General features: G+C 44.5%; 2 protein-coding genes across 2 annotated transcripts; one reads left to right on the top strand and one right to left on the bottom strand.

Moving 5' to 3' along the window:
• Positions 1-1,362: 1,362 nt before the first annotated feature.
• On the top strand, positions 1,363-6,342 carry LOC140220219 (toMV resistance protein Tm-2(2)-like). The gene is made up of 3 exons (XM_072290246.1): positions 1,363-2,086; positions 3,250-3,910; positions 6,235-6,342. The coding sequence occupies exons 1-3, from the start codon at positions 1,641-1,643 to the stop codon at positions 6,340-6,342; spliced, it is 1,215 nt and encodes a 404-aa protein (XP_072146347.1). The 5' UTR covers positions 1,363-1,640.
• Positions 6,343-8,633: 2,291 nt separating this feature from the next.
• Positions 8,634-13,892, bottom strand: LOC140220218 (uncharacterized). The gene is made up of 8 exons (XM_072290245.1): positions 12,500-13,892; positions 11,616-11,749; positions 11,176-11,313; positions 10,503-10,737; positions 9,711-10,004; positions 9,149-9,353; positions 8,729-9,070; positions 8,634-8,667 (listed from the first exon to the last, which is right to left on the bottom strand). The coding sequence occupies exons 1-8, from the start codon at positions 13,890-13,892 to the stop codon at positions 8,634-8,636; spliced, it is 2,775 nt and encodes a 924-aa protein (XP_072146346.1).
• Positions 13,893-17,788: the final 3,896 nt, after the last annotated feature.

Raw genomic sequence — 17,788 nt, 5'->3', positions numbered from 1 at the left:
GCGAGCCAAGGGCCGGGGGCGGCGGAGGAAAGGGAGGGGGCTCCATTTTGCCCATTACCGTGCGAACTTGGAGGTGGAGGAGGGGCGGCCGGTAATGGCTAGGAGGCAGCGGCGCACGGGCGGCGACGACGAGCTGTGGTGGTGGTGTGGTGGCAAGGGAGGCCGGGCGGGCGGCCCTTTTATAGGCCGGCGGTGGGGTGGGGGTCCGGGCAGGAGGTGGTGCCGGCGGTATGGGGCGGAGGCGGGGTCCGGCAGGCGCGGCGGGGCTCGGGGTGGCGTGCAGCTCGAGATCCCCCCGCCGGCGGTGGCCGGCACGGCACCGGTGGCGTGGCCGGGCCGGAGGCGGTGCTCAGGTGGGGGTAGGGGCCGGCGGCGGTGCGCTGTGTGCGCGGGGGCGGGCAGGGCCGGGCCGGGCGGGACCGGCACCGGGGCGGTGGCACGGGGCCCAGGGCGGACGAGTTAAACCGTGATTAGGCATTGAAAGCAAGGTTTTAAATACCATAGTCCGCTATAGCTATTCGAAGGCAAGGCACAGCCTGCTATAGCCTGCGTAATCTCATTTAGCTCACTATTAGCTGTATTAGAAACCAATCGTTTAACCCTCTTAGCCCGCTATTTAGAACTACAATGTAAATTAGTATTATTTCTACCATGATTAGATTTGGGACCCGTCGGCGCCTTAACAGACTCTGCCTTGTCAAAACTAACTGGGAATACATACAATTCGTTTTCTCATTATCTGTTGAGATTCTTCCATGAGTGTTTCAGCATCATGTCTCCTAAGCATCCATTACCTTCCCGTGCCATTAGACAACTTACCATATTTTCTTATTGTAAAATGAAAGAAGCAGTACGATCTGGAATTTGCATTCTGATGTAGCACCAAATATTTTTCTCAAATGAGGAATAATGCATGCATCCTGAGTTAGTAGAGGAAGATTAAAAGTAGGAACAAGTCGTTGGCTTCAGCGACAGTATTAGCAACGGTAGACAAATGAGCCACCTGTTTCTCCCAAGCAAGCCCGGAGAAGTCTCTACTTTGCAATATCTTTTTATTAGAAACTAAGTCTTGTGAGCTCTGAGAGGCCCAGCTGGATGAAGTGAACAATTTTTGCTTTGCACCTCACCGGACAGCAACGATAATGGAGTAAAGCAAGATGCGCCGCGCCCGTCTCCAGAAGAGGCTGGGACCCCAGCGGCCAGAGTGTCTAGCGGCCAACATCACCCTACGACCGAGCCATCTCCTCTCCATGGATTCCGTAAGATTTGTTTATCCGCTGCTACTCTGTTTCTGCACCCTTCCAGGTTTTCAAAAGAACATGTAAATGTCATGAAATTTCAGGAAAGAGGAAGGAATGCAAGTCAAGTCAAGTGTTTGGGTCCTTTTCATCGTGCTTCGCTGCATAGGTCCTTTTCATCCTCCAGGGGGTGTCAAACATGCCGACTGATCAGATTCGTGGTCATCACAAGATTTGGGCAAGGGACTTGAAGGAGCTAGTCTATGATATTGAAGACAGTGTCGATGCTTTCATGGTGCGTGTCGATGCTTCTGTGCGCGCCAAGCCACATAGCTTCAGAAGGTTTTTTTGACAAGACCATCAGCCTGTTGACAAAGGTCAAAAATCGCCATCGTATCGCGGATGACATTCAAGACATCAAGAGCCGCATTAAAGAGGTTACTAGTAGGCGAGAAAGATGCTGCAGTGCAAACTGAGAATACAGCAATGGACCTTCGGTTGCCAGCTCTCTATGAAGATGTAAAGAATCTCGTTGGCGTCGATGGCCCTGCAGAGAAGCTCACTGCTTTGTTAATGCAAGGGAAGGATGTGGAAAAACAACAGCTAATGGTTGTCTCTATTGTTGGCATCGGAGGACTCGGAAAAACAACTCTTGCCAACTCAGTGTACCAGAGACTCAAAGGAGGATTTCAGTGTCATGCTTTCGTTTCGGTCTCGCTTAAGCCAGGCATAAAGAAGATATTTAGTAGCATTCTACGGCAGGTTAGCAACAAGGAGTACCAAAATGCCGAGGCATGGAATCATACTGAACTTATAGATGAAATCAGAAGTATCCTAGAAAGAAAGAGGTACGTACTGTACATATACATGGTAATTTTGTACAATCAAAACAGAGTAGTTTTTCCAAAAACTATGTAGTGGTTCTTCTAAAAAGTTTTTTCAAAAAAATATATCAACCCACAGCAGATCACTAATAACTAACCCCAATATTTTAAAACAGGCCACATCCTCGTAATTGGACCCAGCCTAGTGCCTTCTGCTCTCTCTCCCCGTCTCATTCTTTCTTCTTCTTCCCTGTCTTATTGTCTCTTTCTTCGAACCCCGAGCCAAGCTCGAGCACGTTATTGGGCCACATCGCCTGTTTTTTCCCCACCGCCGGGTGAGTCAAAGATGGCCCCGCGTGTTACGGGCCATGGCCGCACCGCCGCCCCTCTAGCTGGCCGCTTGCCGCGCGGAGCCTTCGCGCTGCCCTGGCCACCTACGCCCTACCCCTACCACCGCCAGGCTCGTCCGCTTGCGCCGCCCGGTCAGTCGCCTGCGCGCGCCACCCGGCCGCTGCCCACATGTCAGCCACCCGCTTGTCCCAGACATGCCAACTCCTCACCGACGAGCCCCGCCCTGGCCGCCGCCGCGCGTCGCATGCTTCCCCTCCCTAGCCTGTGCCGCTTCTGGACGTGCACGCCCTCCTAGGCCTGCGGTCGAGCCTCCACCGCGTCGCTCTCCCGCCTCCACTCACTACACCGCACATGGGAACGGATAGCACATGGGAATGAGTTCGGGACGATTGTGGAAGGACCGGTCTCCCGCATATATGCAGGGCGACAGAGGTATTTTAGCATCCGCACATTTTACGCGAAGCATGGGGAGCTGTTGAAGGTAAGGTTTTTCCCTAAATAAGATTTGGGAGCTTTTGGAGTTGCTCTAATGAAAACTATCCCTAAAAATTGGTAATGAAACATAGTTAATTAACTAAGCACGGATCTGCTCTTCTTCGAAATGGAAAAAGGGAAAACAGAGGTAGGACAAAGCAGAAATTACAAGGTTCAACTCCAGGACTAGTTTACCTCCCGGATTTCACATCAGTGACAGCGATGCTAATTTGTATGTCGTACTCTTTTAGTGTTACGAGGATGTTATCATTCGTAGTAACATTTGTATTGTAGCTCTGTTGTAATTGTAAGCTTTTTTACCTTTTACTAAACAGGCCTCTGATGCTCTTTCAAAAACACAGGTACTTCATTGTAATTGATGATTTATGGGAAGAAAATGCATGGAAAAACATCAAATGTGCTCTGGTTGACAATAATTTTGGTAGTAGAATTATTGTGACAACACGTAATATTAATGTGGCTAATTTCGCTTCTAAGGATGAAGTGTATGAACTAGATACTCTCTCTGAAGAGGACTCCAGAAGACTACTTTGTAAAAGGGTGTTTAACGAAGAAGATGGAATTTATTCTGAACTAGAAGAGGTAACAAAGAAAATTTTGAAGAAGTGTGGTGGAATACCATTAGCTATCATTACTATAGCCAGCATGTTGGCTAGTATACCCAACACAACAAAGTATGAATGGTATCGTGTGTGCAATTCTATGGGTTCAGGACTTGAAAAATACAAGACTTTGGATAACATGAGAAATATATTGCATCTAAGTTATAGTGATCTGCCTTCATATCTAAAGCCATGTTTATTGTATGTAAGCATGTTTCCTGAGGATTACGAGATTCCAAGAAGGCACCTGGTACGACTTTGGGTAGCAGAGGGTTTTGTTGCTGAAAATCAGGGGAGCAATTCCTATGATATTGGAGAGAGCTATTTTAATGAGCTTGTCAACAGAAGCATGATTATGCCGGTAGACATGGATGAATATGGTGTTGCAGGAGCTTGTCGAGTACACGATATGATACTTGATCTTATCATTTCCCTTTTAGCACAAGAAAATTTTTGCAACATACTCGACGGTCTTCACCTCAAATCTACATTGTGCAAGATTCGACGAATATCTCTGCAAAGTGAACAAATGATACTGCCAAAAAAGATAATATGTCTCATGTAGGTCACTGATAGCCTCTCTTTATTTCTTTTCATGATCATGTTGCTGTTATTTATTTATGATGTCACTTGACTGTAGCACTTGATTTTGTTTTTAAAATTGAGTGTGACAAGCAAGCTAGGACAGCTGGAGTGGGGAGCCGCACCTTTGTGGGGAGCACATGTGGCGAGCCGCACCTTTGTACCTCACGGACCCGGCCTTGCTAGGTTAACAGCACGGCCTCTTCTCCAAATTAAAGGTTGCTAGTTGCACTTGTTGAATCCACGGTTTCTGATCAAAGGAGGTGGACACTTTATCATACTTAACCTTGGTAGGTGTTTAGTTGGTACTAACCTTAAGATAGATTTTTTTTTTTTGAAATCCACGTATCATAGAGTCAAAAAGTAAAGGGGGCGCTTATCCCAACAGCCAGGCCGGCAGCTCCATGAACTTGGACGTTTGGTCGTCTTGAGGCATTTGAGCATCTACACAAAGCAGCAACGGTAAACACTGCCCCAACTCTGACGGGTTGACGCAGGGAGCTGGGAGTTGCAAAATTGGCATTTGCCATAAATGCGATACTGTAGCGTTTCGTTTGTATTTGTGAATTATTGTCCAAATATTGACTAATTAGGCTCAAAAGATTCGTCTCGCAAAGTACAACAAAACTGTGCAATTAGTTTTTGATTTCGTCTACATTTAGTACTCTATGCATGTACCGCAAGTTTGATGTGATGGGGAATCTTCTTTTTGCATAGTGTCAAAATTGGGAGTTTGGAGGGAAGTAAACAAGGGCCTAGTCACTGCAGTAGCTCTCACTAGTGCTTGAACAAGGTAACGTGTTCTTCCAAAGCAAGGATTGTTCAAAGCACAGTATAATTAATCCAAAGACGACTATGGGAATAAAGGTACAGTATTTAGGAGCTCTTTTACAGTGTATTATACTACTACTTAGTGGTATATAGTATAAAGAGATCTAACTGTTCATTATTATGTGTAATTTAGTAATTACTACACTGTAAAAAGTGAGATTCCATATATTGTAGACTTTACGCTAGTGTAAAAAAACTATGCATTTATGTTCTTTTACCATGGTACCTTTACACTACCGATACTACTCATGTATACTACCTATACCACATGTGATGTGTTCAGTAGTATACAATTAATCTTGACTATCAGATCTTTTCATACCAGTCCTTTTCGAACACTAGATTTCTCTCCCATGATGTTGAAATGGGAAAATTAACTTCATTCAATAATCAAGAAAGTGTTAGATTTGCTTCAATCACTGCTGGGGAATGCAACCTTTAATAACGGTCAGTAATCCCCCTTTAGGAGCGGGCTCCAGACCGACAGCTTTGCACCCAAAAAACAAAGAAAAAAATTAACGAGGGAGGCCCCTACACACGCGCACATTATATAATTAATCTTGACTATCGGATCTTTTTATACTAGTCCTTTTCGAACACTAGATTTCTCTCCCATGATGTTGAAATGCGAAAATTAACTTCATTCAGTAATCAAGAAAGTGTTAGATTTGCTTCAATTACTACTGGAGAATCGACCATTAATACCGGTCAGTAACCCCCTTTAGTAGCAGGCTCCAGACCGACGGCTTTGCACCCAAAAACAAAGAAAAAAATTGATAAGGGAGGTCCCTGCACACGAGCATAGTCACAAATCACGCGAATTTCACACGGAATATGCGCGTGTGCGGTACGTGGGATTCAAAACCACGACTTCAAGCCTCGCGCGAACCTTTCTTACCATCTCACCTACACAACAGATTTGATAAAGTTAGATATGCTTTTCCTTTGGAAGTAACCCGTGGAGAGGCCTTTAATACCAGCCAATAACACCGCCTGGTACTAAATGTTGGGTAAGTACTGGTGTTGTTGCCTACTAAATGGTCCAGGCTTCCGAGGATCGAAAATTTCTACTCCTTTATATTAAACATTAGGTGCTGCTGGCTTATTACAACGGAATACCAACATGCCAAGCAATCACCATTCCTTTTTTTAGTAAATCAATCACCTTTCTGGGGTCCACGAAATTAACTGCTGGCATGAATGGTGGGGCACACGCGCATGCCGGACATAAGCTTTAGGGGTCTCCAACTCTCCATGGGCAACAGCACCAGCTTCCACTCCATGCGCCAGATCCATTCTTGTCTCCGTTAGGTAGCTACCAAGGAGAGCAAAGCATCCGTGGAGCTCGTAACGGCGGCTCTGGGCAGCCTTCTCCCCAAGCTGGGCACCCTTCTCGCTGTTGGCCTGCTGATGGGTTGAAACCAGCTCCAAATCCGCAATAAATTGACTCATTCACCCACCCATAAAACCTATTTCAACTGAAGGATCGTAACAGGCGACCAGAGGGGGGGTGAATGGTCGCGGAAGCCAAAACTTTCTAACAAAAATTTCTAACCCTTCCCCTAAACACAAAACCTGAATAAATCACGTTTTTCAAATCTGGACAGAACTCTATGTACCTAGTAAACCTGATGTGGACGAAAATCCGTAACTCCGATCGACCTAAAAATTTGTCAGATTAAACTAGATGAAATTACGAAACTAACCCAACTGGAATCACGTCAATCAGACTTACGGATCTTGAGATAAAAATAAAACAAGCAGACTATGTCAGATGCTGACGAGAATTGTAAAGAACCAATCGAGATGCACAAAATCAATCATTATAGATGAAAGATTAAATCGAGTAATTGAACTTACAAAAGTGCATCTAGCCTCCGCCCGAACATCCTCCCTCTCTTAATCGGAGAGATCAACAAAAACCTCTCACTAGAATTCAAACCCTAGGCTAGACCGGAGAGGGGAAAATTGAACCGTGGAACCCCAGGGCACGAGTACTGTTCACGGGTACTGTTCACGCGTGAATAGTAACTCGCCGGGAGTCCAAAACGTCCTCCAACTCTCAACCCTAGGTGCCACATATTTATATTGGCACGACCTATTTTCACATAACCTCCTACGCTAAATAAATCCAACGTAGGGGCGTAAATTCCAATTACGTCCTCCATGGCAAATTCCGCGATGTCCGCGATCCCTCCATCTCCGTGCCAAAGTGAATCAAAAGCCATATCAATCTCCCAAAAGCAATCTCAGCAGCAAACCTCACAAATTTCAGTAAAACTCCCCCTGAATGAACGAACTCCCCCTGCAAGAATGAATTTGTGCGCTACTCACTCTCCCCCTTGTTGACAAAGCACTCCATCAAGATAAAATGCAAGGAACCAATTTAGAGAAAAGCATGTGAGAAAGCACAAGTTGAAGCTTCTGAGACATATGCCAAATACTTATAAAAGCTAACCAACAACACTAGCTATCCAGAGAAGGAACAATACAATGCCATAACCAATAAAAATTTAGAACTGAAATCTGTTTGACAACTAATGTGCCAGGCAAAAACATGCACATTCCAAACTCAGTGCAAAGCTGAAGACAAAACATATAGCGAGCTCACATGACAGATACACAGCTTCAGCCAAAGTTCACTGCAACGCCCACAAATGCATTCACTTGTCATATTTAAGTCTGACTTTTGTGAGCATGATAAGCAGGGATATGGGAAGCAAGAGTTGTGCCCAGCCAGTTTGTTTAATTTTGTTTATGAGCGAGAACCAGCAGGGACATGGGAAAAACAGAGTTGCGCCCATATTTAAATTCTCAGTAAGGCAAGCAGATCATGAGCTAAATAGCAGAGATATGGGAATTCAGAGTTTTTGCTCACAACCATAGTATGCACTCCCGAGTTAAAACTTGTATTGTGAGTTACATTTGCAGTGAAAACCCATTAAAAGAAGCTGACTACCGAACCATGAGCAAGATATATGTCAAGTATTCAACAAGTCACTAGATCCAGAAAAGCAAGCATAACCCAACATAATTTTTTAAGTATATATCTGTGCTGTTTTCAAAATAAAAATTGGTCAAGCAAAGCATTCAAACCTCTCCAAAAGCATCGATCGCAAACTAGCCAAAACAAGTATAAGGCATATGTAACTGAAGCAACTTACAATGATACTAGAATGGGTAACACACCCCGAACTCACCACGCAAACGTGCAAACGTGGTTTGATCGAGTGGTTTAGTCAGAATATCAGCAAGTTGCTGACTAGTATCAATGTATTTAAGCTTAATATCACCCTTCTCAACATGATCCCTCAGAAAATGATGACGAACCTCAATGTGTTTCGTCTTAGAGTGAAGCACAGGATTCTTTGCAACACTTATAGCGCTAGTGCTGTCACACAAGAGAGGAACGCGAGAAAACGACAAACCAAAATCGCGAAGGGTAGCTATCATCCATAAAAGCTGAGAACAACAACTAGCAGCAGCAACATACTAAGCCTCTGTAGTAGATTGAGCAACATTAGATTGTTTTCTAGAGGACCAAGAAACAAGCGAAGAACCCAAAAATTGGCAAGTACCCGATGTAGACTTTCTATCCAAACGACACCCAGCAAAATCAGCATCCGAATAACCACACAAACTGAGAGTTGAAGCAGCAGAGTACCAAAGGCCGAATGCAGGAGTAAATCGAAGATACCTCATTATGCGCTTCACCGCCTGACGGTGAGAAGTCCTGGGGGACGCCTGAAAACGAGCACACATACACACAGCAAAGTGTATATCTGGCCTCGTAGCAGTCAAGTACAGCAGCGACCCAATCATGCTTCGATATTCCTTCTGATCCACGGGCTCTCCGTCCTCATCAGCATCCAAAGCAGCGCTAGTCGGCATGGGCGTAGAAATTGGCTTCGCATCATCCATCGCAAACTTCTTCAGGACATCCTTCGTGTACTTTCCTTGATGCACAAATGTACCTTCCGAAGTTTGTTTTATTTGGAAGCCAAGAAAGAAATTCAGCTCGCCCATCATAGACATCTCAAATTCTTTACTCATCACATCTGCAAACTTTTTCACAAGAGCATGAGAGGAACCACCGAAAATGATATCATCCACATAAATCTGAACTATTAAAGTGTCATTGCCTTGCCTGAGGAGAAAACGAGTTTTATCAACTGAACCCATTTTGAACCCGTTTTTAAGCAGAAAAGTTTTCAATCTAGCATACCAAGCACGAGGTGCTTGCTTCAAACCATATAAAGCCTTTTGCAACTTAAAAACACGATCAGGAAAATTGGGATGTTCAAAACCAGGTGGTTGTTTAACATAAACTTCTTCTTCTATAAAACCATTCAGAAAAGCACTTTTCACGTCCATTTGATAAAGCTTATATCCACGTGAAGCAGCAAATGCAAGCAAAATACGAATGGCTTCTAAACGAGCAACAGGAGCAAAAGTTTCACCATAATCAATACCCTCTTTTTGAGAAAAGCCCTGAGCAACCAGCCTAGCTTTATTTCTAACAACATGACCATCTTCCCCTTGTTTGTTCTTAAAGATCCATTTAGTTCCAATTGGTTTACAAGAAGGAGGAGGATCAACCAAAACCCAAACCTGATTTCGTGCAAAATTTTCTAACTCCTCATGCATGGCATTGACCCAGTTAGAATCAGATAAAGCATGTCCAACATCTCGGGGTTCAAAAGAGGCAACAAAGGCAGTATGTGCAAAGACACAATAATTTTTATTTTTCGTACCTCTGTTCCTTGTCGTGCGTTCATCCAAATTACCTATTATGTTCTTGGCAGGATGACGATTCTGAATGTGTCGTGGTGCTGTACGTTCTGAAATCGCCTCCCCCTCAACTGCAGCCGGTACATGATCAACAGTCGGTGAAGCTGCAGGCTCTGCTGTAGATGTACGTGTCGGCGATGGTCCATCCTCCAAAGTGGTGGAGGGCGCCTGCTCAGGCTGGGCGCCAGGCTCCCCCTGCATCGCAGGCTGGGCATTATCGTCATCGTCATCGTCACATCCATCTTCCTCTTTCTCATCCTCAAAAATATCCTGCCCGATCTCGTCATCACCTGCACACTCAAAAGCAGAAGAAAAACAAGGCATTGTCTCGTCGAAGGTGACCTCACATGTCTCATCGATGCGGTTAGTATCAAGATTAAGCACTCGGTACGCTCGCCCTTGCAAGGCATACCCCAAAAATAACCCATCGGAAGAACGCGATTCAAATTTATCCAAATTTCCCTTTTTCAATATAAAACACTTGCAGCCAAAAACTCGAAGGTGGAAAACTTTGGGAGGTCGACCAAATCTCAACTCATAAGATGTTTTTCCTAGAAAAGCTCTCAAAAAAATGCGATTAGCAACATAGCAAGCGGTGTTGATAGCCTCAGCCCAAAAACGTCTAGGAGTTTTATGTTCATCAAGCATTGTTCTAGCCATCTCAACAAGCGTACGATTTTTACGCTCAACAACACCGTTCTGGGGAGGAACGTAAGGTGAGGAAAACTGATGATCTAAACCTTGTTCTGAACAAAAAGCTTTCATGCGAGAATTCTTGAATTCCGTACCGTTGTCACTGCGAATTGCTCTAACGGCATTATTTGACAACTCATTTTTCAGCTTCAGAACAAGATCATGAACATGTGAGAAAGCCTCATCCTTAGATTCCAAAAAGAACACCCATGAATATCGAGAAAAATCGTCCACAACGACGAGCACATACCACTTCCCACCAGCAGACCGAACACGGGCTGGACCAACAGTGTCCATATGTAACAGTTCACCTGGTCGTCTCGTCATCACCTGAGTCACAGGTGCATGAGAAGCAGCAACCATTTTTCCATGTTTGCAGGGAGCACAAATCAAATCCTTTTCAAACTTGAGTTTCGGTAAACCATCAATTAAATCCAATGAACTCAAACGACAAAGCAAATCAAAGCTCAAGTGGCCCAACCGACGATGCCACTTCCAAATCAGGGGGGAACCATGAGCAACTAAACAGCGAGTTTCACCAAAAGATTTAGAAAAATCAGCTTTAAAAATCCGTCTAAAAGGAGAAATCTTGCAAACAAGGCTACCAGAAGAATCAAGAACACGCGAATTTCCTTTCTTAAAACGAACCTCAAAATCATCCTCAAGAAGTTGCGAAACAGACAGCAAATTATAATGCAAATTCTTTACCAATGCGACGTCCTTTAACGTGTATTTATCTGTTACCTTGATGCAGCCATGCGCCATTACCTTACCTTGACTTTTATCCCCAAAAGTGATGTTTTCCTTTACGCTCGTGGGGGTGAGGCTGGAGAACCATTTATCATCTCCGGTCATGTGGCGCGAACAACCGGAGTCCATTATCCATATGTCCTCCTCGCCTCCAACCTGCAATCAACAACGAGAGCGAGGGTGAGCTAATGACTCAACACTGGGGTTAGGATAATGTAATGAAAACCAGTGCTGAGCCACTTGCTCAAAAGAAGCATTAGCAAAATCAAAGTTCTCAAAAAAACGATGAGAACCACGAGGGGGAAAACGTGGTTTGTCATCCCGATGTTGTGCAAGAGCACGAGTACGTGAGCGAAAACCAGAAGAGCGAACAAATGGCTCACGTCTCAAAATAGGACGATCATGAGTACCACGTACAGGGTACTGCTCACATCTAAAAACACGACGATCATGAGTACCACGTGTGGGGTACTGCTCACGTCGTTCAGCACGCATCCTCCGATAACAGAACTCATAAAGATGACCATCATGACTGCAAAAATCGCAATGATAAAGCTTGCGTGCAGGAGCGACAGAAGCCTCAGCATTAGAACTAGAAGCAACAAAAACAGGCTTAGCAAAATGATCACAAAAAGAACCATTTGGCTTAGTATTTTGTATACCCTTGAAGTGTTTTGGCTTAGGCGCCCAAACCTGCTTTTTAGGAGCAGATCTAGATGTCTCAACCAGCAACCCATCAGAGGTGACACCTGAACCCTTCCTAGGAGGTGGTCCAGTATATTTAGCCAAAGGTGGATTCTTCTCATCAATAGGCGGTCCACTTTTTTCACCAAAAACATGTTTCAAGTCATAACCGGGACCAAAACGCTCACCCCGTTTAATTTGAGCAATAGCCATACCAATTTGAGGCTCACGAATAGAACACCAACCAAGAATAGTTCTCAAATGCTTATTTTCTTCTTCCAAATCAGCAAGTTTGGCCCTTAAATCATTATTTTCAACAACAAAATTAGGACAAGTTAGGCATGAAGGAAGAACCGGACAAGTGTGTTTTTCCAACTCAACAATATGTGATTTAGCAACATTTAATTCAGATCGTAAAGTTGGACAAATCAAACAATCTGGCAAATCAGGACAAGTGTGTTCTTCAAAAATTTTTACCCGACATAAAGCATTATCCAAGTCAACTTTCAGAAGCGGGCAAGAAACACAAGTACCAAGCAAATTCGACCGAGAACGAAGTTCATTTAGTTCAGTGTAAAGTTTATCTCGATCATCAACAATGGAAGAATACTTGGTTTGCAATTTAGAGAGCGAATCATATGAATTGAGCATTCTTCACATTCATCAGGTTCAGCAGGATTAGATGCAGCATTTTTGAGAGTAGCTAGTTCAGCACAAGTTTTATCATAATCAGTTTTAAGTTTAGCCAACACTTTATTTTGCTTATGAACAATTTTAGTTAAATTAGCTATTCTTTGTTCTGCAGAAGTATCTACCTCATCATCAGAAGTTTCATCGTTGCTGTCGGTTGATGCATCACCCTCCAAGGCCATAGTACATATCCCATCATTGATGCCAGCGTCAGTGATGAAGCAAAGTCCGTCTGTCTTCTTCTTGGGTGTCTCATCCTCGGAATCTGAATCGCTGGAGTCTGACGAGCCACCTGAAACATACTGTCCAAGAGAAGATAACAAAACATTTGCAGCCTTAGCGACTTGCTTGTCAGAGTATTTTTGTCCGCCTTTCTTCCATTGCTTATCCTTCTTCTTCTTCCTCTCCCTGAACTTCTCCTGGCGCCTGGAGGAGTTATTGCCCTGCTCAAAAGATCTCTGCTTGTTTGGGCAATCAGCAGCAAAGTGTCCTCGCTCACCACAGTTGAAGCAGCCATCTGAACGTCTTCTATTACGCCTGTTGTCATACACACGCTTAAACTTGTTGGAGAGCAGTACAAGCTGATCATCATCTAGCACCTCCAACTCCTCATCTGCAACATGACACAAAGAAGACAAAGCAAAACTGGAAACATTTGGATTAGCATTAGTGTTAGTCTTATTTCCAGAAACCAAAGCCATTGGAACGTCAGAAGAAGAAGCAGCTGTGGGATTTTTCAATTTACGCTTAGAAACAATTTCAATCTCTTTTGATTTGAGCTTACTGTAAAGCTCATCAGTGGTGAGAGTCTCATAACCTACAGATTCAACGATCGCCTCAACTTTCATATCCCATTCATCATTAAGTGAATGTAATAATCTGAGAGCCCTAGCATGATCATCATAAGGCATATTTCTATTCATGGCCTTCATCTTATTAACAATCACTTGAAAACGTGCAAACATGTCATCAATAGACTCACTAGGCAATTGGCAAAAAGCATCAAACTCTTTTCGGTGAATCTCAAATTTTCGGTTTTTCACAGTGTTTGAGCCTTCATGATATTTTCTAAGTTTCTCCCAGATCTGATAAGCGAGATCTTCACTAGAAACCCGATCATATTCAGTTTTACAAATAGAAGCCTGTAAAATAGCAACAGCACGATGATTTGTTTCAAGAAGCCCGATCTCAGCGGCGTCAGTCGGTTCCTCAGCTGGAATCACATATGTGGCATTTTGTGTGATTTTCCATAGCTTCAGCGACTTGCCTTTGAGATAGTTGGTCATACGTGCCTTCCAGTAATCATAATCAGTCCCATCAAAAAACGGAGCGCGAACATCAAACTTTTCATTGGTCGCCATAGCTTTCAGCACCGATTAAGGTATAGAAAACCTAAACCGGCTCTGGTACCAATTGAAGGATCGTAACAGGCGACCAGAGGGGGGGTGAATGGTCGCGGAAGCCAAAACTTTCTAACAAAAATTTCTAACCCTTCCCCTAAACACAAAACCTGAATAAATCACGTTTTTCAAATCTGGACAGAACTCTATGTACCTAGTAAACCTGATGTGGACGAAAATCCGTAACTCCGATCGACCTAAAAATTTGTCAGATTAAACTAGATGAAATTACGAAACTAACCCAACTGGAATCACGTCAATCGGACTTACGGATCTTGAGATAAAAATAAAACAAGCAGACTATGTCAGATGCTGACGAGAATTGTAAAGAACCAATCGAGATGCACAAAATCAATCATTATAGATGAAAGATTAAATCGAGTAATTGAACTTACAAAAGTGCATCTAGCCTCCGCCCGAACATCCTCCCTCTCTTAATCGGAGAGATCAACAAAAACCTCTCACTAGAATTCAAACCCTAGGCTAGACCGGAGAGGGGAAAATTGAACCGTGGAACCCCAGGGCACGAGTACTGTTCACGGGTACTGTTCACGCGTGAATAGTAACTCGCCGGGAGTCCAAAACGTCCTCCAACTCTCAACCCTAGGTGCCACATATTTATATTGGCACGACCTATTTTCACATAACCTCCTACGCTAAATAAATCCAACGTAGGGGCGTAAATTCCAATTACGTCCTCCATGGCAAATTCCGCGATGTCCGCGATCCCTCCATCTCCGCGATGTGATACTCGCGATGTCGCCGCACGACCATCCGAAATCGTATCGCGATCGCCAGAATTTCCATCTTCGGCCAACGCACGCCGCACGAGCGTCCCGGTACGATGCATGGCTTTGTGGCTCAACCAGCGAACCCCGGATTTTGTGGCATAATCCGGAAACCTCCCTCGACGTCCTCCCGCCATGTAGCCAGGCACAGTAGACGTACACCGCACGGTCGCCTGTCCCTCGAACGCAAGCCTCGATCCGCCCTTCTCCGCCCCCGCGGTTTTTCGACGCGGCATCCTATCTTCGTTCTTCACTCGTCGCCGCATGTACCTTGTCTCCACCTGTCACCTGCAACCACAACCTGCCAAGAGACACGTCACACGCACACCGTGTTGTCAATCGCTCATCACCAAGGTGCTAGCCCACCGGCATCTCATCAACCCGTCTTATAAAAGTCATTTCAAACCGTCCCATTAGCAGGCCTACCTTGCTGACGAGTACAAGCTGCAGAAGCGGTAGAGGGGGGAAGACCGGAAGATCAGGCTGCCCTCAACAAGGTGTCAAATCTCCCAGCTGATCGGATAGATGGTGTTCACAAGATCTGGGCGAGGGACTTGAAGGAGCTTGTCTATGATATTCAGGACAGCATCGATGTTTTCATGGTGCGTGTCGATTCTCCTGTTCACACCAAGCCGCATAGCTTCAGAAGATTTTTTGACAGGACCATCGGCTTCTTGACAAAAGCCAAGAATCGGCATCATATCGCCGATGACATTCAAGACATCAAGAGACGCATCCATGAGGTTTCTAATAGGCGAGAAAGGTTCAAGTTTGAAGCCACAGCAGCGCAGTCTGATAGGAACCAAATCGACCCTCGCGTGCTTGCTTGCTTTGAAGATGCAGCGAATCTTTTTGGGACTGATGGCCCTGCAGAGAAGATCTGCAACTTGCTGATTAAAGGCAAGGGTGGTGCGCCAAACAATAAGCTAATGGTTGTCTCAGTCGTTGGAGTTGGAGGACTGGGCAAAACAACGATTGCTAATTTGGTCTACGAAAGACTTGGGGGCCAATTTGACTGTCAAGCTTTCGTCCCAATGTCGCTTAAGCCAGACATGATGCACATTCTTAGCAAAATACTCCGGCAAGTAAGGAAAGACGAGGGCACTAAAGCTGGAGAAAAGGTTCCGGATGAACTTATAAGAAGCATCCGGGAATTCCTCAATAATAAGAGGTACTTGTTGTATGCCTAGTATTTTTGATAAAGAAATAAGTATTATTCCGGCCTCTACGAAAATCCGGCCATTATTACAAAGAAACACACTTTGAATTTAAACAAGCCAACAGATTATAGACAAAGCCTATTACTAAACTGCCACCCATTCTTCACGAAAATCTCCATGGCGGTCGACTCCAAAGCTCAACAAGCCCTAGAAAAGTGTCTTGATCCTCCTCCTTCTGAAGCAGAGCTCAAAACCTGATCCAGTATGTGACCTTGAGAAGAATCTGTAGACATGTTTGTTTGTATGCCTAGTATGATAATTTTTTTCTGTAAGAAATTATAACGTGACTGAAAACCTAAACTGTTAGGCGAACTCTGACAATACTCCTTAATCCCTGTCCCCATCCGATCCTTAACAACTCAGTCTGTCATGGTGCCTGCCTCTGCTCAAGTTTTTTATCCTTGAAGATACTCATGTACCCTCTTTCCCCCATAGCTTAGGGAAAAAACACATTATAATCTACACCAAAATAAACTATTATGTCCTCGAGACCTATATAGGACTCATAACTTTATAGTGTTATAATGTTTTCATCCAAAGTAGCTTTTTTACTATTTATACTGTAGCTGTAGGTCTGTAATCATTGTAAAGCTTGTGTTCCCTGTTACTAGACATGCATCTGTCCCTCTTGCAAAACCACAGGTACCTAATTGTAATTGATGATGTTTGGAATATAAAAGAATGGGAAATCATCAAATGTGCTCTGGTTGACATGAACAATGGTAGCAGACTTATAAAAGAATGGGAAATCATCCAAAATTTTAGCACTATGCTCTTAGGTTTGCACCTCAAACCTACACTGAGGAAGCTTCGACGAATATCTCTGCAAAGTGAACAAACGATACTACCACCAACAGACAATATGGCTCATGCAAGGTCACTCATTGTTTTCAGTAATGCGGTTCAAGGGTGCCACCGCTGGCAATGTTTTCGTTTCTCCGTGTTTTGTTATTAGAAGGTGTTGCGAGTGATGTTATTAAGCCTAAGGATCTGGGAAGTTTTCACCACTTGAGGTATTTGGAACTACGTGGTAAGCTTGAGCCAGAGCTTCTAGCTAGAAAGAATTGGGAACCTAAAGCTTCTGAAGACATTGGATTTGGAAGGAGCGTCCATAAAAGAACTGCCAGCATGTATTGTTCAGCTACGACAACTTGAACGTCTGTTAGTGAATAGCACTTGAAAATTTCCAGATGGGATTGGGAATCTAACGTCCCTGCAAGAGTTGTCAGTGCTCAATGTGGACAGATCACCAAACACTCTGGTTGAGTTAGGTAAGCTTACAGAACTACGGGTGTTCAAAATACAAGGATTTGAGGAAGATGAGAGTTACATGAAGACTTTTCTGCTGAACCTATCAGATCAATGGAGGGGCCCTGTACATCTACAAGTCTTTAATGAAGATTACATAGCCAATGATATGGACTACATCACCTATACGTGATCAGCTTACCATTAAATTTGTAATGAGTCCTGCATGTCATTCTAACTAGCCCATCTTCTTCCTTAGTCTGATGGCAGAGCTCGGCACCGCCTGACGACCTCGCCCCTGCCACCTTCGGGCCCTTGCCGCGCCGCCCGGTGACCTCACCCCACCAGCTAGGGGAGCTCGCCCCGCCAGCCCTGGGCACCAGGGGCGCCGCCTATGGAACTCACCGCGTGCCGCTCTCGGAGCTCCGGGCCCTTTCCACGTCGCTAGAGGACCCTACCCATGTCGACCTCGGGTCCCGGCCGCCGCTATAGGGACTTTCGAGGGATCCATAGGGCATGCACCCAAATTTTTTTATCACCATGAAAAGATGAGAGTCTGCAACAAAAGTACGGAAAAAAACCGATGTGGAATCAACGCACA

Source organism: Setaria viridis, chromosome 8 (assembly GCF_005286985.2).
Source record: "Setaria viridis chromosome 8, Setaria_viridis_v4.0, whole genome shotgun sequence".
In the NCBI taxonomy this organism is placed as follows: Eukaryota; Viridiplantae; Streptophyta; class Magnoliopsida; order Poales; family Poaceae; genus Setaria; species Setaria viridis.
The sequence above is the reverse complement of the archived record's forward strand: the minus strand, read 5'-3'. Positions and strand labels throughout refer to the sequence as shown.